Here is a 21368-nt window from a genome sequence, read left to right as displayed (position 1 = left end):
TCGCTAATAAAAGAAAAAAACTCATCAATGTCAATTGATCATTTCTCTCCATTCTTACCTTCACAGAGTTTGTTCTTTTATATTCAATCATTTTTAACTTTGTTCTTTTATAATCAATCATTCTACGTATTATCATCATCTCGTGTGATTCGTATGGAAATCTACCATACTTATTATTCTACAATATACATGTGTTGCTAACTAAAATTAAGTCGTACACGATTATATCACACATCATGATGAATAATATCATCTTCCTTCCTTGTCAAGTTAGTAGCTAAACATATCAAACAAAATCAACCAAATTAGTATCATCTTTTAGGGTAACTTATTATTGTTATTATTATTATTTAATCTCATTGCCTACAAAATAATGGACCAAAACTAACCTTCACCATTTTTCATGGCATTATCAAATACTCTCCATCTCCAATTTTCATTGCTCTCTAGGCTTGTCGTCTTCTCTCTTTTGGAAACATTCTAGTCTTTGTAAGGATGAAAGTTTGATCAGAATGGAAACAAACATAACATATAAAAATATAGCTTAATCAAAGAGAATATAGAAGAAAATATTCAATTCAAGTAGGTGATCCAATGTACATGTACTTAACTTTTTTTTCAATAATTTATAAGAGGAAAAAGAAAAAAGAAAAAAGAAATAAAAAATCAAGTGATATTCATTACACGTGCTAAGGAATGTGGAGGAAAGAATCATTTACCACACGAAACTAAAAGATATAAAGAGAATTATAAAATTGGGTAAAGCAAAGCAAAAGTTTAGGGCAAGAGGTTCCTAAAGAAGGGACAATCAATTTAATTAAAATGAACAAAAGGAATCCCCACTGAATTTTGTTGAGAAGCATGCCAACAACTCTCCCCTTTCCCATTATTAATTTATTATACCTTCACAACAAAATTTTTATTTCAATGGATTACAAAACTATTGCACCTTAAATCCACACTTTATAATTCCTAATTAAATTAATTTAGGATTCCTTATACTATATATCCATTATGAGATTAATTGGACATGTTCCTTAAATTTGTGTCATGACAGCAAAATCAGTTCCTATTTCTACATATTCTATCATTGGGGGTTTACGATTATACCCTCTTCTTTTTTTTTTTCCTTTTTTTCCTTATGATTTAATCCTAATTTATTGGTTTAAGATATAATTAATATTTTAACTCATTAAGTTATGATTTTTTTTCAATAAAATACCTAATCTATCTAATGTTTATTTTTTGTTTTCTTACGATTGCTTCCTATATTTTAATACAAGAGACTAGAGGACCTTCATTTCAAGAAGTTGAATGTTGAATCATACATTTCCTTACTCAAAAAAAAAAAAAAAAAAAAAAAATCAAAAGTTTTATTCTAATGTTAAAAGAACACTTTCCTCCACATCCCTTGAATCGGTCCACCCGTGACTTGTGTTCATCAATGTAATTTTAGGGTCCCTAAAGAAAAGATGTATAGTTACATCACATGTTGTAAAGTGCAAGATAGGTATCTAGTTGGTAAATTAAAACATCAACTTGGTATGCTTCAAGCGTAAGGAAATGGACAAAAGCTTTGTTTTCCTAAAGAGTTTTACATCTTAAATATATAGGTACAAGCTTGAACGTGAAGAAGTATAGATGCCTTAACTATTAATACTGTTTGGGTGACAAAATCCAACAGTAAGAAATTAGAATGTAGGAATTGTAAATCAAACTTATTGTTAGTCGTTATATACAGATTTTACCTATGATACACAATGCTAAACAGTTAGATCAAGCAAATAATTTTGTACGATGAAGGAGAAATGTGAAGCACCGAGTACTGACCTCTTCAATCCTTGCAATCTCACCGTATAGTATTCATCGAAGGATTTTGATGTAACAGATTTCAGCAGCATTACATTAATCCTTCTTGCAGCAGGGTCTCACACAACACTTCGTACCCTTGACGTAAAGATGTACTATGTTGTCCTTAATATGTCTTTGGGCAAAATCAGTTCTTGAAGTTGACCATGCACCAAATATTGTTTCAATCTCTTGGGAAGAAAAACCATTATTGCTAAGATCCAGTAATCGCAATGTCTTTGCCATCCCAATTGCAGTTGAAAGTGATAAAATAAACTGGCAATCAAGAGATGTGGATTTTCTTTCACATGAACTTGCACAACTATCATCGATCCCGGATGCTGGAGCTTCTCTAATTGGTTCTTCACTATCAGCAACTTCAAGCTGATTGTATTCAGTGTTTATCTCATCTAAATTCTGTTGAGCGGGGTCTAACTCCTGGCTTGAATATGTTAGGCCATGAGGCTCAGATATATCATGACACGGTTGAATAAGTTCTTTATTTTCTTTCTCTATTATGTTACATTGCAGGGGATGTTTATCAAGATCAATGTTATCAGCAAGATTGAGTTCTTCAAGATAGTGGTTACCTGATTGATAGAAAACTCAATATTAATGAAAAAAAGTTGGCCATTTTGGGCCTCGTATACAAATTTAGCTTTAATGTTACAACCTGCTATAGCTTGAATTATTTGAGCAACTCCAGCTTGGCCAAGTTGACAATTGTTGAGAAGCAAGACTTTGATGCCGCATTGAGGGTTAGCAATTAGTGACGATACTGCATGACAACCCTGTTGTCAGGGCGAATAATCAGAACTTTGAATAGCAAATGCACCAGTCAGGATAAAAATTAAAACTTTAATAAAAGGAATGCAACTGAACAAAAACGACGCACAGGTTCCATGAAAGAATATAATCAAATCTAAGTTCGACAATTGACGTATTAATCATATTTGCTTCAGTGTTCAGAAGATAGTGTTCCCTCTCAGCCGGTCTAAATTGTCTGATACGTATCTAATTAAGAACACAGCCCAAATTAACTATTGGATGGACTGTGTAATCTCAATGCAGTCTTGCTCATAAGTCTGAGAGTTTATAACCTATTTCATGGGGGGCCTCATCTCCTAAAAGCAACTTCTTAACTGCTAACCACACCACACTTTCCTATGTATCAAGTACATTTCCCTAACTTAACTTTTCTTTCTTTTTTGAAGAGGAAACAAGTCCCAATATTATTAATGTTTAAAAACAGAGACAAAAATTTATAATACAAGAGAGTTATACAATGAGCAAAGAAAGAGAGACTCGGATCAGCAAGCTTCCCTAACTAACTATTCAAACTTCCTTATTAGCGCTCCTAGTTCGTTTGCTTTTTTTGTTTTGCTTTTTGTTTTCTGTTTTTTTGTTTATTACCAAAAGAGCAGGGGGGTTTGTGCCCTCCTCGTTAATTATAGGTGAAAGAGTACTTGGTGGATAATCCAACAAAATAACTTGATAAGAAGTTAGAATGGCCTAGTTAAAGAAAAAAATGGCATACAAGTTTCTTAAGGATAACTAATATAAAATCACTAAATGACCATGGGCTCTTAGATGAGTAGAGAATTAGATAATTTTGACAAACCTCTTTCATGATGGCATTCCCAGAAAGGTTCAGCTCATGCATGCGCTGTATAATAGAAATGCAACTAACAAATTTGACAAGATACTTGGATGTCAGTCCACAATAAGCTAAGTCAAGTTTCACAAGCTCTTCGCTTCCACTAAATGATTCAGTTATCTCTAATGCAGCATCCTGCGAAGTTTTGTAATGTCTCATCACCAACTGGAAGAATAACGCTTGCTACCGCACAGAAAGGTAAATAACAAAAAGAGGAAAAATAATAATAAAGGGATGCGTCAGAGAATTCACCCACATCTCCAATGCCAGTGCCCCCAAGCATTAATCCAGACAAACCCAAGGATTTAACAAGTTGGAGAAGGCCTTCCATAACAGGCTTGCTCAACTTCAAACCAGATAGACCAAGACTATTGAACCTACAAAAAGATTCGTTTGTTTAAACTTACTCCAGGAGTATTAAACTCTAAAACTCTGCAAAGAAAATCAGAAATATAATTCTGTTCATTCAACCTATTCAGTACTGTGAGCTTAACAAATAAACTACTGAGGGCATTTCCTGAGATTGAGTTGTTGTATCCTGTTAATGAATGATTGAAAAACTTTAGTCACTAAACACAAAGAGGAAAACAACAGAACTGCCATTGCTCTGTTAATTCATGCAAAAAAAGCGACCTATATAGAGCTTTTCCAGTGATGCTCCAACTTCCAGTGCATCAGCAACCTTTTGAATTGTTCTAGATGTGATGGAACATCGTTCAATATTCAAGCACCAAAGACCTGAAAAAATAAAATAATCACGTTATATCTGAAAAATAAATTGAAGTGAAAGGATATTGAACCTCAACTCCTATTATTAGAATTCAGATTAATATAGTTGAGATCAAGATGCATCAATGACTTTGAAATACTTCAAGAAAAATAGAATAAAGAAATTTGTTGAGACACACCACCCAAATTTCATATAGGGCTCAAATGGCATGAACTACTAAATAAAATCACTTTCTAAATCTGCAATACATGTACCTTTGCAATTTTTTAAGATAGTTGACAGGTATGACCCACAAGCATCAGTAAGGCGATTTCCAGATATGTTAAGCACTTCCAATCGAGCGAACAGAATAGGGCATTCACAAATCTGAATATTTAGTGGGCATTAGTAAAAAAGAAACTTCATAATTTTAAAAATAATAGACCACTTTAATTAAGAAGAATGAGAAAAACATAATACAAAGGTACACAAGAACACAAGGCAAACGTGGAAGGTGCAAAAAGAAAGTGAGAATCAACACTAAAGAGACACCCAAGAAATGCTAAAAACAAAAACTGAAAATGAGAGATGAAATGAAACACACTCTAAACGTCCTTTCAAGGCCCTTATACAAACACAAAATCTCTTTTATTTATTTTGAACTGTAGGACTCCAAATAATAGCAAAAGTACCTAATGAAGCCTAAGCTCTAACAAAGAACTCAAAGGAAATCTTCTTCACATTCAAAATTGTTTCAAATCAAATATAATACAAAGGCCTGAAGCCTCTATTAGTTTATTTGTGAAAACATCACTCCTTGCATGTTGCAGTACAATAACTCTCAGTCTAGCGGGAATAGTCTTGCTGCACTGCATTTATCCAATCCCAAATATCCACTTAGTTACCAAATCTGTTTTTGCAAACAATACAAAAGAAGTCTATAATCCAGTTCAGGTGTTCCTAGAAACAAAAATCTTTCTTCATAAAAGAGTTCCAGTAATCCTCCAAGATGCGAACGCCTTGCATGAAGAGTTGAGGAAAACTTGAATTTAAATGTTTAGAAGGATATTTAAAACCTGGTATAAAGCAGTTGGACCAAATCGATTGCAGTGTAAATCTAACGTCAAGTCATGTGTCTGGCTGGACTGCTTGAAAACCTGCTGAATTTTCTCCATCGTTCCATTTCCTACAGCATACGAGTTAAGAGAAAGCAAACATTACTACTGCACCTAATACTAATGTTAGTGATATATAACAACCACCAGTTTAAGCTTTTGGGTAAATTGGTGGTTTAATATAGTGCAAGAGCAAGTGGTCCAGCAAGGTCATGTGTTCAAGCCCCTACTGTATCGTTTCCTTCCCAATTAAAATTGATTTTCACTTATCGGGCCTTTTAAATATTTCAAGCCCACAAGTGAAGGGAGAGTATTAGTGATATATAATTAAATTTGTCTTCAACCACCAGCTTAAGCTTTTGGGTGAATTGATGGTTTAATAACTAATAACATAGTTTTGGTCCTGTTCAGTTCAGGTTTCATTTGTCAAGTCTTCATCTGTAATACTTTCTTCTCAGATATTTCAATGTTCGAATGGAGCAGTTTCTTGAGTGTCAAAGTAGTAATAATATGAACCGTATGGACTCCTCCTCATATCTTGGAACTTAAAAAAGATTGAAGAAAGACTCAACTTCTTTTAAGTATGGTGAAGACCAAGCAATTAGGAAATAATATTTTGTGTTTTCTATTAACCTCCAAATGAATGAAAGCAGAGGTATTTTCATCCCATTGTTAAAACAGCCAGCGACACTAACCCCCTGATAACTAAAATTACCAAGCCATGTTCTCAATTAAATAAAAGGTAAATAAATGTTTGCAGGCGCTTAATAAGTTGGAACAAAGCTTATATATGATCTTTCAACAAATATTGAAAATAATTTTAAATTCTTTTTTATGATCTCGATTAGGGAGTGCCACTTTCAACCATAAGAAGGTGAAACTTACCTAAGAAATTGTGAGAAAGGTCTAAAATGGCAAAAGTTTTCTGGGTGTGCAGCGCATTCAACAATGGACTTATAGATAAATCTTGCAGATCACAATCAGAGACTGCAATCTCGTCATCTGAAGCCTAGAATACAAAAAGTAAATGCCAATCAAACCATTATAATCCATCTTGAAGACAGACATTGCAGCAAGAGTTTGTCCCATTCAGAATGAAGGTAGAATTAGATCAAATAACGCCATTGACATACCTCCAGATTGTACAGTTTCTTCACCAGCTTCATGTTAGGTGTCTCAGATAACTCCTTGCAGTAGTCAATATAGAGTTTTATCAAGGGTTTTGAAACCCATCCTGACAAGGTATAAAACGATATTTTTTTATTAGTTTGGCTCTATCAGCAAATAACCCTTGGGAACAACAACACATCCTGTCAAGGTGTATATAGTTATTAGTTATTGATATTATTATTTACTTGACAACTGACATTCAGAATTAAACGTCTGGTGGCACTTTATAAGTACAGTGATCTAGTGACAGCACTCATACACCATAATATTAACATGCTTAAAAGAAACTTTCGATCTCTATACTCTTTTTAAAGTAAAAATTTAATTCATAAACTATAGTTTGTAGCAATTTAGTTGTCTATATACTGTATAATTCATAACTATCTATTAGATGATATAATATCAAATCTACCTTCATCCATCAGCTTAAGCTTTTTGGTTAATTGGTGATTTAAGATGGTATCAGAGCAAGTGGTCAAGAGATCATGAGTTCAAACCCTGCAATGTTATTTTATCTCTCATTAATATTGATTTCCACTTGTTGGGTTGTTGGGTCATCTTTATATTTCTAGCCCATAAGTGAGGGGGAGTGTTAGATGATATGATATTAAATTTTCCTTCACCCATCGACTTAAGCTTTTGGGTCAAATGATGATTTAAGATTATTTAATCTCTACTACAAGAAGTCCCATTAAAGTTCAGTGTCAATTTTGATTATGTAAGTTATTTATTAGTATTAGTAAAGAGGCTCTCTCTCTCCCCCCATTTCCAGGCTTCTCTTTTATTCTTAATGTATAACTCTCTTGTACTTTGAGTTCATTAATAATATAGAAGCTTGTCTCCTTTTTTTAAAAAAAAAAAAAAAAATTTAAAAAGGCTCGTTTCCATTTCAAAAAAATTGATTATGTAAGACTTAATTTTTGTAGTTAATAAGCACATTTGTTCTCTAATCAATTTATCTATCTAATATGTAAAGAATTTCATTAAATCTTAAAAACACTTTTCATGGTAGGGTATTTCATTTAATCTTACCTTCCATGAAAGTTAGAGATGAAAAGTATTTTCCACCTATTATCATATACCCAAAACATGAAATCATGAAAAAAAAATTATAATAAAACATACCATTGATGACAGCTTCAAACAAAAGCTTTCTCCCATGGTCAAAGGTTTTTGAAAATTCAAGGGTCTCCAGCGTTCTCCCATCATGACTTATATGTTGAATCACAGGTAACAGACCTAACAAGGTGTAAAAGAAAATTATTAGGAATTGTTTAGCCCAACTTATCAAACATGCCTGAACATCATAGGTTTAAATTTGAGATTCTAGGCACCAAAACTGATTATGCTACCAATAGATGGAATATACTACTTTGATTTTCATTGATATTTCTTCACATTGACACGTTACTCAACTAAAAGCTCAAATCAACATCCATGAGATGTTTCTCTAATCAACTTCCAACCTCCAACCAGTACATCAGGTGGTGGACGTGGTTTTATACCATCCACACTTTGGAGATAGAGGAAAGCCCAAGTGTACGAACTTTCTTTAAGCTTGCAAAATATTTGGCTTGAGGAAATAAGGAGATTGTATAGATGCTGAGGATTCACGGGGAAGGTTTAGGTTTGGTTAGGCTCAAAGGGACACATGCAGCCTTTTCTTGTAATTGTGTACTTACCAGCCTTTTGTTTTCTCGACTCCTTCTGACTTTTTTGAAAGAAATGGAGGAAAATTTGACGAGAGCAAATAATAGAAGGTATTATCTACTTAAATAAAAGAATATACAAGGAAAATAAAAAATAAGCCCAGCAAAAGTCAATCTATCCCCTTAGAAAGACTTCATTCTACTTAAGGAATTCTTTTTATCACCTTTTTCCTCCCGGAAGTTCCAAAATATAGGATCTTTGATTTCCTTCAATAGGTGGACCAAGTGCTTAATCCATCTACAACAAGAATGACATCTAAAAGATTGGCCGATAACTCTAGTGCTAGAAATTTTTGGTACGCTATTCCCAAACTTAAGGTAAATTCAGAGGTAGACTCATAACTGATAGCACCACAAGAGGAACCAGGGCTCAGCTTCTAACTCTCCTCAATTAATACAACATCCCATTTAAAATCTTTTAACCAAATTCATAAGAACATTTTGACATTTACTTTTGTGAAGTATAAAAATGTCTGAATTAATTGGAAAGAACAAATCACTAACTGTGCTCATTTTATCCATATATCCAAAATTCTTCAACATTCTAGAGAAAAACCTTCATCAAATATCAAAAACATCCTCAATTTCATCTAAAGCATCCTTGCAGTACTTAATAGACCACACTCACTAGCTGCTCCCTCCAACATTCCGTAGCTTGGAAGGAGAGGCGCTTTCTAAGAAAACAATGCCAAAGCAAAGCCCTACCCAAGAGGTAATCTGGGAAAAACTAGCAGTAGAAGATTTGAAACAAAAGTAGCCTCAAATGGAGAAATTTCAATTTACAAAGCATTCAAACGTTTTTTAAGATGTGACGTCATAGATTAATATCTAGCCCCATGCTTTTAATTATTTGATTTGTTTAGCTAGGTCATCCATCTTATGTACCCATAATTATTTAAGGTATTTGAGCAGAAAACTTAAAAGTATCTAGTAATTACCCTCTGATCTCTTTTCAAGGGGAAGCTGTAGATAGTACATGCATGCTAGTTCTTCCTTTGCAGATTCAATGCTTAGCATATTGCTAAATAAGGCAACATCTACGTGTATCAGCTCATTATCAATTTTGAATGTAACACATTCCTGCAATTAGATTATTCTTAGGAGTTAGGTCAGAAGCTTATGACAACAGTCAAAAGTAACCAATAAACTTAAATTTTGAAATATTTTGGCACGAGTGCATGAAATCAACACAAGAAATATTTCAAGGTAGCATTTCAAATAACACTCACACCCTGCTCCGAAGGCTTCGACTTGGTAGCCTTATATCTATGCAACAGATTTTCAGAGATGTCAACTTCAAATTTTGAGCCACTAGCAGCAGAATCTGAAGGAAATATTTCATCAGCATTTGGGGTTCCAGAAGTTTTATCATTTTGAGTCCCCATGATTCGACTCTTATATTTATGTGAACCAGTGCTTTCTTCAATATCTTCACAAGACCTGCTTGCATGTTTGCTGGTTGTTGTTGAACCCTCCTACCAAACCAATATTAAACAACAAAGGTTATTGAAACACAAACACGATATTTCTGCAAGAACCAAATTAAGATATACCTTAACTTCAGCTGTGAGATTTCTTGGGTATTGTTTATTCTTGTCTGAAAATCAAGGAACAGCAAACACAGCCAACACTCAGTCAATGGTTGTGAAATTCTACAGCTTAAACAAGTTATGGAGTAAAAACTAACTGTCATCAGAAGTTGCAGAATTCTCTCCCCGACATAAATGAGGCCTTGATTTTGAGAAATCTGTCATTTCATCCTCGTCTTCATCATCATCAGAAAGAACCACACGAATGCGTTTACGACCAATGGTTGTCTGTTGATTACCAGCTGACTTAGACAAACTTATAGGTGAAAATTCAGATGGGTTAGAAGAAGCATTGCATTTTTCCATGTCAAATGATTTGATTCTAGGTGACCTTTCATGCTGCTTGAAAGATGAAGTAAAAGTAACTGCGTCATTTGGCTCTTCTAAATCAGCTAAAGATTTTGAAGAGTTAAATTTGCTTTTACAAGATTTTCTAGTTTCTGACAAGGAGCACTCATCAGATGAACTGTCTGATAGAGCATCGTTTGCTTCTGTATCAGTTTCAGAGCAACAATCCTCTGCCCTTGTATCATTACCAATTTTAGTTTTCTCCTTCAATTGGTCAATTTGAGACTGTAACTGCCTACAAAATAGAAAATTTCATTGAGATGTCATTTTCAGCCTTTATTTTATGGGATGCCATAACACTAACAAGTTGAACAAGTCATAATGAATGTAAAAGAAAATACCGAGCTCAAAAGTGTCCAAAATTATTTTCTAATCAATAAATCAATAAGTCTTATAATAAATTTAATCTAATTAAGTACTCACTTCAAATATAGTAATTACCTAGCTTCTTCTGCATTATCAAATCGTATCATGTGGCTATAATGCATATTCTCCAGTGCTGAAAGCTGGACAGAAGGAAGTTTAGCCTCAACAGCAATCCTACAATATAGGGAAAACCAATAAGCATCAGACTATCCCTCATCTGCAAGGACGTGAAATGTGCCATTGATGTTTATCAGAGTGCATGAATCATTAAATTTGGGGAAAAAAAACTTTTGCTCTCTCCATCTTTTTGATGCAAGTGCTAGTTAAATGGTAGTGGACAACCAAGCAACCCATCCTTATTTTCAAATTCCTCAAAGAAGTATCGTTGAGGTAATTTACATGTTATCAAAATGTTTAAATTAAAAACCTGGGAAAGGATAGAAAAAAGAAAGGGGAAAAAAGCACAAAATATTTACAAAAGTTTAGGACCTCTCTTCGTAAGTAACTTTAAAAAATAGACTAAAAAAACCTATGAAGTTCCCAATTTAGGAAATGTAATGGTCGACTGGTGCAAATCTCTACTGAGAAAGAGTACGTTCAACCCTCACATGGTCTTCAACGTACAACAATTTGGAGAAAAAATGGAAATCCCAAAGAATGCAGTCAAGTACCTGTAACTCTCCTCAAATGCATCTAGTGCTTCTGTCCACTTACCATCACAGTCGTAAACATCACCAATATTAATCTTGGCTAGTGCTTGTCCCTAATATAATGGATTGCAAGAGCATCAAACAAATCAGAGTTGCATTATCACCACGTATGAAAATTTCAACTCACTGAATCAAAGTTCTGGCATAGGAAAATAATTTGATTTTAAATATGTTGTTATATATGTAAAGAATATATAAGTTTGCTTTTTTTATTAAAAGAAAACAAGCCACTTTATTGATAAAATGAAAAGAGACTGATGCTCAAAATACGATGAAACAAAATAAAGCAATTACAATCAATACCACCAACAATAGCACTTAAAAAAGAAATAAGAACCCTTTAAAACCAACAAAGCAGAGTCCATAAATTAGACAACCAGCAAAGAGAGGAAGTGAAACTGTTGAAAAATCAAAACTCCAACTTCAACTATCTGGATGCAAAGCCATTCTTAAACCCAAACAACAGCTTAGAGAAATCTCCAGAAACTTCAGGATGGAATCTAAATTTTCAAATAGCTAGATGACCATGAACTTTTCCCGAAGGAACTCATAAAAACATTTGCATCCCTTAATGCAACTTTTGATCCTTCAGAAAAACCAACCTTGAGAACACATCCGCTAGATAAGTTTGTTTTCAAAGTTCTTTCAAATAATATCTAAGAGTTTAGGAGGCTTCTTTCAATATTACATATAAAACAAATGGAACAAATATTACCTCTAAATTACCGATAGACTTGTATACTTCCCAGCTCTTCACATACCATTTGATGGATTTTGTGAATTTTCTTAGTTTATGATATGATTCCCCAATAGCCAGATAAGAATCACTCAGCTTTTCCTTGTCGCAAAGTTCACTTGCTACTCTTTTTTTCCTTTTTGCAAATTCAAGGTGCTAAAATACAATAGTAAGTATTAAGAAATAACAGTGATAAGAAAGGAAAACATGTTTATACAACAACTACTGCATATAATCCTTACTAAAACTCATATCCACATGAAATGTCCTAAATTCAACAAAAATTCATATAGAGAGGAATTTTTTTTAAAAAAAGGGTTAGAATCACTTTTGGTCCCTAAACTCTCAGTAAAGTAACAATTTTACTCTTTGAACTTTGGTTTGTAACAATGCAGTGCTAGACTTTTAATTTGTAACAATTTAGCTCCTGAACTTTAATATGTAACAATTTGGTCTTTGATACTTTCCTTAACATAAAAAAATTCATTAGAATTTGATGTAAAAATATTGAGTCTCTAATTAGTTTATCAATTTATTTATGTAATTAAATATTAGCAATAATTTTTACAATAGAGATCAAATTGTTACAAAATTTAAAGTACAAGAACTAAATTGATATATAGTAAAGTTCAAGGACCAAATTATTAAACAATTGAAAGTACACTGACCTAGGCTGCTGCAAGGAAGTTACTTTCTCATTGAAATTTTAGTGCAAGTTAATATAACATTAGAAATTTATTGCTTTCACCTGCATCCATGCAGAAATCGTACTTGATTTTTCAATTAAGCGATCAAGAGAAGCATTTTGCTGTAGTAGACATTTGCGCTCACGTGGTGTGCCTCTAGCAGTGACCATTTCTCTCATTAGCTTCTTAAGATTTTGCTCTTCTTTTCTTAGTTCAACCATCACTTGCATAGCTTCTTTAACAGTACTGATATTCTGATCAACTTGCCTTGCCAAAGCGTCCTCATCTTCCATTGATTTTGCTAGATGAAGAGCCTTTCGATAGCAATGAATTGCTTCATCATACTTTTGAACCCTGTAATGCAGTTCACCAAGGTTAATGTATCCTTTAGCCTCTCCTTGGCAATGCCCAATATTCTTACAGATTATAATATCCTTCTCAACATGCTTCTTAGCCTGATCCCACATTCTTAGCTCCATATATACACTTCCGAGGTTGTGATGGAGCCTGCTACGACCATCATCATCCTGATCCACCTCTTCTTCCTCGCAAATCTCTAGTCCTTCTGTTAAGATCTTTTTGGCCTCTTCCAAATTATCAAGATCCATTTCAAGCATTCCCAAATTATTATGAGCATCAATATATTCCTTGAGGAATGAACATCCAGTTTTTGGTGGGTGATCTTTCAGAAACTTTGCCAGTTCCATGGCAACTCTGAAATACTTTTTGGCATTTCTTACTGAAAGATGGTCATCGTCAGATTTCAAAAACAGCTCATGGTAAGTACGACCCAGTTGAGTGTTAGCCCTTTGCTGTTCCACAAGGTCATTAGCATTTTTTGCTAGCTCTAAATGTTTCTTCTGCAATTAAATATAAAAAAACTAAAATAAGAAAAAATAAAATTTGAAAATAAAACATTAACACGTATTTCTCCTTCCCAACATGATATGTTATCCAGATTAACAAAAGCACCTGATTTGGATTGTATTCCATACGAACATAAAATAAGAAGTAGTAGAAGAAATTCAGAGTACAGGAGAAGTAGGGGACAGGCTACTGACAGAACACTGGAAAAAGAAAAAAAAAGCACATAAGCCGGAGTTCTAAATCACTTAACTTGCACATGAGTCGACTCAGCCCAGTACTGCTACCAAAATACTACAAATGAAACTTTCAATAACTCTAGAGCAAAACACAAAAACGAACTATAACAGTGTTGTCGATATCAAGTTCTTTCTAACAATTCAGTTAGTTTGATCCTAAACTATCCCTTTCAAGTCTACGGGGGAAGAAATGCCTGCAAGTAATAAAACTAGTAAATCATATCCACATCCAACAACTTTATTTGCGTATTATCAATTTGCCATCGAGAACTACAAAATATTGCTTTTTCCCCCGGCTTAACTCCAGTACATCAACAGCAACCAAAAAAAGGATGGCCATGGGGACATCATTTCAACATAAGAGTTCATATGTTTCCACCAAAAATCCATTTTAAAAATTGTATTTTTCTCAGACCAAACCTAATTTCCAATTCCATGCATTCGTAAGCACGTACGCGGATCCAAGACCAAAACCTCACCTGATAAATTAGAGCATCTTTAAATTGTTCGAGCCTAAGATAGACCTCGCCCAGGGACTGGCACGTCGCCAGCATATGCTTCTGAGGTAAGTACTTAACCGACACATCGTAATCAATCCGAAACCACTTAAGGGCTTTTACGTATTCTCCTCTATTCTTCAAGATATTGCCGATTACATTGGCCCATTTGGCTTCCTCGTGCCGGTTCCCCTCGGCCTTAGCATTCCGATATGATCGTTTCGCGGCGTCAAATTGTACGCCGTCTCGGGTCATTCCGGTGAGTGCACGCAGTTCCTATGAAGGTCGGCGATTGTAATTGTTGGTAAGTATTGTAATGGAAACAGCAGCCGGTGAAAGGCTGAAAGCTGCAGAGGATTTTGAGGATTCCCTCTTTGAGCTGTGAGTGAAAGAGATGACCTTCCCGCCAATTTATTTATTTATTTATTGACAATTTTATTCTTTAAATTTTAGTAATTTTCAAAAATAGCAAAAATATTAAAAATATTTATACAAAATTCCTAAACTCTTTAGTTTATTTAAGTTTTTTAAACCTAAAATTTGTATTATTGATTTCTAGATTGAAGTTTGATTCTATTTTTAAGAATATATATAAATATTTGTAATTATAATTAAGTTTGAAGGGATATAATCAAAATAAAACAAAAAAGTAATAAATTAATAATACACATTTATTCTCAAGTTTTTCATAAGTACTGCAATACTAAATCTACCTATCTAGAACGAAAAACATCAGGTCAATTACCATTCAACTTCACTTTCATCAAAAGTCAAAAAGTTTTAAAATACGAAAAATGTCCAATTTTATAGTTTATGAATTAGGGTAGAGTAGAATACATGAAACAATTTAAAGCTTGGACTAAAATGATGTGAACTTATAAATATAAAAAACTAAAAAGAAATCGTGATTTTAGACGTAGTAATTAGTAAGCCCAATTTCCTGACCCAAAAACCGAAGGGCTGTAGCTGTAGCAATGTTGGCGAAGTGGAGCAGGGTCACCCGCCATCTCTCGAGGATTGGAGTGCAAACCAACTTCAAATTTAGTACAGATCTCCATGTTTGTCCTCATCGAAGTTACGCTAAAGTCGCGGCCGCTGCTGCTCCCAGTATCGGTCATTCGGAAAAGGGGGTATCCGGCGGCCATGTGGTGTGTATTTCTGTCACTAATTTTAAGCTCAACCAAAGAGTTTTGATATTTGCTTTTTGTCAATTGAATTTGTGGGTTATTTTTAGTTTCTGAATTAGAAGACGATCTAATCATTATTTTGGCAATTTAAGCTAGTTTTGTTGTTCAAAAAGTTGTTTTTCATTTTGCTTTCACCGTGAAATCAGTGTTTTTCTTTTCCTTTGGTAGTTTGTTTTTGAAATCTAGTTGTTTTCCATGTCAATTTTACGTTTTTCCTGTTTTTTTTTTTTTTTTTTTTTTTTTTTTTTTTTGAGAACAATGCAGTATTTAGAGGTATATATTCATTTATTTGTTAATCTGGTTGTCATGATTGTTACGGTTGTTTTTACAAATCTAATATATTTTCTCACATTTTATCTGTTATGCTTGAGTCTGTATGTTTGATGAACCTACATAGCATATTGTGAAATGGAATTTTCACGGATTCATGTCCTTAACATGCATGGCTAGTTGATGCAGCTTGGTTAACCTATGACTGAAAATGAAATAATTGGTTGAAACAGGTGCATTTGGATAAAATGTTTTTGTCGAAGCCTTGCTCTCTGGCTTTGCCCAAAGATTCACCATTGAGAATGGACGAACCACAATACGAGGGCATTAAGCGTCTTTTTCTCAGAATGATGATGTTTTATAGTAAACAAAGCAAGCATATTCGAGCTGCAAATGTAATATACCAACGGATTGTTTCACAAGTAGACAAACCTGCCATATATGATGGTAACTCTTTCTCTCTCCCTTAGCTCTATCCTTCCACCTCTCCCTCAGTGCGTAGGCTCATGAACATATGTTATCCCCTATTCATGATTTACTTGGGAATTAGCAAACAACTATGGTAAAGAATTAGTACAATACCTCCTGATTCAAAAGGAAGTATCTGTGACAAGAAGCTAACTGTCAATAGCGTGCTATCCATTGGATCATGGATGCTCACACTGAAGAAATTTTATCAAGGAGCTGAGCATTCATCATGTCTACTTGGAATCAATTAGCTGATGTGTCATATCCTAACCAATGGATTAAATGCCTCAACTTTCCTGGACAATTTTAGCATGCTGGGAACGGGAAAGACTCATTCACTAGCTTGAGCCAAGCTTAAATGGACAGAGATTCAAATCTTCTGCACATAATAGCTGGTGTTAACACTTGAGTGCCTAGGGGGAATGAGTTGACCTAATGGTCAATGCGGACCATGAAACTAATGAATTGCTTAGAGGGAATGAGCTCAAGGCATGGTGGCTAAATACCTAGGATTTAATACCACATGAGTTGCCTTGAAAACTAGATAATTGTTTCGTGAGAGTATTTGTAGCGTGCGCAAGTTGGCTTGGACACTTGTGGATAGATTAAAATAGAAGTTGGGTGTTTACCTTCACTAATCTTTATAATTACCATATATTTGTTATTCACTTAACTATTTATCTTATTTAGATGGTTATATATAGCCATTGCGAACAATTATGGGTTGGTCTGATGGTAAAAATAAAGGGCCAAGAGGGGAGGGATAATGTAAAATCCATGATAACTACTTACCTAAGATTTAATATCCTACGATTTTCCTTGACACCCAAATGTTATAGGGTCAGAGTAGTTTTCTAATGAGATTAGTCGAGTGAGAGTAAGCTGACTCAAACAAACACAGATATCAAAACATAAACATATATAGTCATATTGACTATTTGTGCTATAAAAGATATATATATATATATATAAAAAGGACTTTCTTTCCAGAAATAGTAACCAAGCTGGTTGCCTTGCTCTGAACTGTCTTTTATTATTCAGAAACATGACCTTAAATAATATCTGAACTGTTTTCTATGTCTAATGAAGATACAATAGTTACTGTATTATTTTATCGTATGCCTAAATTTAAATTATTAGTGTACTTGTGACTATTTTCAGTTCACAGCTTGCAAAAATAGCTTGAAATTTATGTGATATTCCTGTGCTTCCCATTGTGCAGTGTTCAATTTGGAGAAAACATTTAAAACAACATTTTCTCTGCTTGTCCTTCACATGTGGCTTTGTCTGCGACGCTTGAAAGAAGAAGGAAAGGAAGGTGTTGAACGTGGGCAGTATGTGTATGAACTTTACAATCATGATATGGAGCTGAGAGTGTCTAAAGCTGGGGTTTGTAACCCACACTCACTTTTTAGTCCATGATTTTTCTTGAGATTTAATCATTAAAACTTGAATGTTTATAATGAAAATATTATGTCTATATGTGTACGGCATTCCCCCTCTGTCATTCATTAACCTAATTTATTCTATGATGTCTATTGTAAAAAGTTAAAAAATCCATCTTAAAAGATTAAGATAGTAATTGTTTCATAAACCTTCTGGTGCTCGGTTGCTGGTAGGTTTGTTTGTTCGGCTGTGGGTAAGTTTTGTTTGTTGTGAGTTTTGATATATATGAAGAGAGGGGAAATGAAGACGGGAGGGAGAATTTTTTTATGAGTATCTTACCTCATTTGAATGACAATGGTTAATTTCCGTAGGCTCTGTTTACTTGGGTGATGCTGTTTTGGTGCCTTTTCTGATAATTCATCATTTCCTCAGCTTGAGGTCAAGTCAATACATGGGTCTTTAAATTTTTAAAATGGGTGGAAAGGACAGTGAAGAGATGAAGAAGATTTTAATGTGAACTAGGAGCTTAGCTCAGGGAGAGGAAACTGGGGGATTTTCTTGATATCGTGATTTCAACTTTTCTGCTTGTATTTCCATTGTTCTCTCTCCCTCTCTCTCTCTCTTCCTTCAATGTTATTTTCTGTTTTTGGTTTCCCTGTTCCTAAATTATTTTCTTAAAAGATGAGGCCACTTGTTGAGATGATGTCTAGTTTGATAATAAGACTTCATAGGCAGTAAAAGATGAGATGTTTAGTTTTCTTGATACCTTATTTGAAATGGGATTTTTTGCAAGACTACATTGAGATCTGTAGGAATGGTACCTTGTGAGTATCATAAAATTGCATTGCAGACTGATTATATCACATACATACATGCTACCTGAAATAGGCTTTACATGTTAGGATTAATGTTACTCTTCTCTTTCACTGGCAGGTCAATTTGCTTTTGATTCGTTGGATGAAAGATTTAGAAAAAATATTTTACGGAAATATTGTTGCTTACGATTCTGCCATGCTTCCAGAAGCTGGGAAAGATGAGCTGCCCAACGTCATATGGAAGTATGGCCTTTTTTTCACCTTTTCCATTTATATAACCTTTAAAGTGTTGTGCAAAATATATATTTTTCATGCAATTTTAGAGTTCTAGTTTCTTTCTCACATTGTTTAAGTTTTAAAAAGTTGTCTGGATTCTGGATGTCTTTACTCGCCTAAAATGTTCAGTCACCTGAAACCTCCTCCTCTCCTACTCATTCACTGTTTATAACAGTCATTATTTCCTTTCTAACAAACAATATTCCCAGGCCCACACGTTAACTAACTACCTCATGTATGTCCTCCTCTTGTGCCTACGTGTATACACTTTTATCCCTGGAGCTCTATCAGATTAAAAGAGATAACAACTCCTCTTGCTCCTGGTCATGCCACTGTGAGCTGTGATATTGGCATGACCTTTTTCCCTAAAAGTTGAAGGTTCAATCTTCCACTTTGCCATTGTTGTACTCTTGCTTCTGGTCATATTTCTGGTAATGCCTAGCCAGGTATAGAAGAAGATTTAACAGCCTTATGATAACATTAACTTTCCTGTAGTCAACGCAATGATTTTGCTCTAGTCAGACACAAGCACTTCCTTGTCGAAAACCCCCCAAATTAAAAGGCCTAGAAACAACCGGTTTGCTACAAGAGGCTTCCTTGCTTTAAAGGATGGCATCTTGTCATTCCCTATAAAGGATCATGGCCGAGCCCTTCACTGCACCCACGAAGGGATGAATGTAAACCACCCTCTCACCATCAGAGTTTGGAAGAGGAATTTATCTCTTGAGAAAACTTCTTAAAAGTTCATAAAACACAATCCAAATACCTCCTAAACTGAAAATAAGTAATATGATTTTGCATCTTCTTTGAATACTTTATTTATACTCATTTTCATGTTTTCAATTATCTTTGTATTTTTCTGTACTCATATTTCAGTATTTGATTGTCGAAATTTACAGGAACATATATTCTGATGATGGATCAGCCATGCCAAATGGTGCTCCTGCATTACGAGCTGTGCAGGTAAGTTTCCTGGTTGCGGTGATTATTCCCTATTCTAGAGAAACATTAATATTTGGGATTATCCCCATCTGAAAAGTGAATGTTTGGAATCAAATCCACTGCATTTCTATAAGTTATAACTGATATATAACGTTGTTTACCATTACAGATTATTGATTGTCAGATATATTCTTGAGATAATCTTGCAGTAACTTGTTTTTTTTAATGTAAATGCAGGCAATGGCTAGGTACACTCGTCGTGAAGTTAGTTGCTTGTCCTTGACAGGTAGATTGAAATTTTATACTGTATACACACGTGCACTCACATGCACATATATATTCTGTAGCTGCTAAATGATCTTGATGAATATGATGCTTTGTTTTGCCTAAGAAGGCTTATTTTATTGATAGCCTCTTTCCCTACAAGGAATGCAAAGTTGGCTTGCCGACTTTTTATTGCTTTAGCTTTGGAGATCTATTTGCCCCATCGTTCAGAATTTATGGATGAATGAATATTGAAAAAGCACAGATGTTTAACGTCCTGTTCTTTCAATCTGAGCCAATTTCCGTAGTATTTTTCTTTTGGATTGTGTCTTTCATGTTCATGATTAAAGAAAAAAGAACAGTGATGGATAAACTTGTTCAACTTCAAATGCAGTAGGGCAATTGATCTACATCTTTGTTCAATCCCTGGACCCGATCTTCTATTTATGAAATTAGAGGAACTAGTTATTCTTGATTCGTTAGTCTTTTGTACCTCACTATTCTTAAATTCAAAGGAGAAAATCTCTAAGAGGGATGTTAATTATTTACGAATCAAATCCAATAACAAAAGACTAATTCACTGTTTATCCACTAAATAGGTTTACCTACAAGCTAATGACCAGGTAAAAAAGCCTAACTTCTAACTTGAACATTTAACTATTCAAATGAAAAACTATAAAATAGTTACTGATTAAGCTAGATCACAGAATCTATTTATCATTATCGTCTTGGCTTTGGAAATTCTGTTGTGGTCATTGGTCAAGTGCGATGGGTTTAACATTTTCGGCATAATTCTTGTAAATTCTTAACCTACAACTGCTTGTGTAATTTCTGGCTGACGAAATCTGCCTTCGATCAATTGACAGACAAAGAAGCAATATTTTCGGGGAACTTCATGTTCACTCCATTGGAGACTGGGAAGCCAAGCACAAAGGATGGAAGGTGATAATTGCTGAATGGTAATGATTGAGTTCTACCTTTCAAAGGAAAAAGAAGTCATTTTATTAGCAACTTACCTAAATAATATCCATAGAATTTTTAGAGAAGGTTTTACTTCTTACCCTCCTACTGAATCCAATTTATTCATAGAGTTCAGTATCAATGAGGTGCCTTCACCGATTCTCTTCTACCCTTTCATTTGCTTGATTTAGTTTTGTATTATTTTTGTTTGTCAGAAGCTTCGTATGAATAGATGTTGAACAAAACTAGTATTAGTCATAAATTTCTATAAGGAATCAAATGATCATGAACCATGGTCATAAAAGTTATTGTAGAAGTTTCAACTTTACCTCATCTATTTTTGTTAAATGAAATACTTGGGGTAGAGTATAATGGTTGAATATGAATATAGATTGAACTCTAATTTTTGTATGAATTCTGTATTTGAAAATGTGATATATGCGACTTTGGCTTCATTGGATCATTATTTTTAAATTTATGTTTCCATATTACCAAACAAACATGCTAAGAACTTGTTATACAAAATTGAAAATGTAAAGATTAATCAAATACTTTTA

General features: G+C 34.1%; 2 protein-coding genes across 4 annotated transcripts; one reads left to right on the top strand and one right to left on the bottom strand.

Annotated features, from left to right (window-relative positions):
• Positions 1–436: 436 nt before the first annotated feature.
• LOC103485260 (protein TONSOKU) lies at positions 437–14652 on the bottom strand. Of its 3 annotated transcripts, none has more exons than XR_536834.3 (21): positions 14226–14652; positions 12706–13503; positions 11937–12113; positions 11183–11274; positions 10587–10685; positions 9896–10380; positions 9762–9805; positions 9438–9683; positions 9147–9288; positions 7625–7738; positions 6463–6563; positions 6215–6338; positions 5291–5400; positions 4490–4601; positions 4139–4243; positions 3977–4043; positions 3762–3882; positions 3470–3640; positions 2522–2639; positions 1831–2438; positions 437–485 (listed from the first exon to the last, which is right to left on the bottom strand). XR_536834.3 is itself a non-coding variant. In XM_008442800.3 (20 exons), exons 1-20 carry the CDS (start codon positions 14496–14498, stop codon positions 1906–1908), a joined length of 4032 nt encoding a protein of 1343 aa, XP_008441022.2. In that variant the 5' UTR covers positions 14499–14652; the 3' UTR covers positions 1516–1905. The 3 variants fall into 3 exon arrangements, 1 of the variants encoding a protein (XP_008441022.2); XR_536833.3 differs by lacking the exon at positions 437–485 and adding an exon at positions 1285–1461; XM_008442800.3 differs by lacking the exon at positions 437–485 and having other exon boundaries at positions 1516–2438.
• Positions 14653–14962: 310 nt separating this feature from the next.
• LOC103485259 (uncharacterized) lies at positions 14963–21226 on the top strand. The gene is made up of 7 exons (XM_008442799.3): positions 14963–15391; positions 15934–16147; positions 17391–17557; positions 18488–18612; positions 19545–19608; positions 19825–19873; positions 20718–21226. The coding sequence occupies exons 1-7, from the start codon at positions 15218–15220 to the stop codon at positions 20795–20797; spliced, it is 873 nt and encodes a 290-aa protein (XP_008441021.1). The 5' UTR covers positions 14963–15217; the 3' UTR covers positions 20798–21226.
• The last annotated feature ends 142 nt before the right edge of the window (positions 21227–21368 follow it).

This window comes from Cucumis melo, chromosome 8, assembly GCF_025177605.1.
Source record: "Cucumis melo cultivar AY chromosome 8, USDA_Cmelo_AY_1.0, whole genome shotgun sequence".
NCBI classification, from domain to species: Eukaryota; Viridiplantae; Streptophyta; class Magnoliopsida; order Cucurbitales; family Cucurbitaceae; genus Cucumis; species Cucumis melo.
This window is presented reverse-complemented; position numbering and strand designations above follow the sequence as displayed.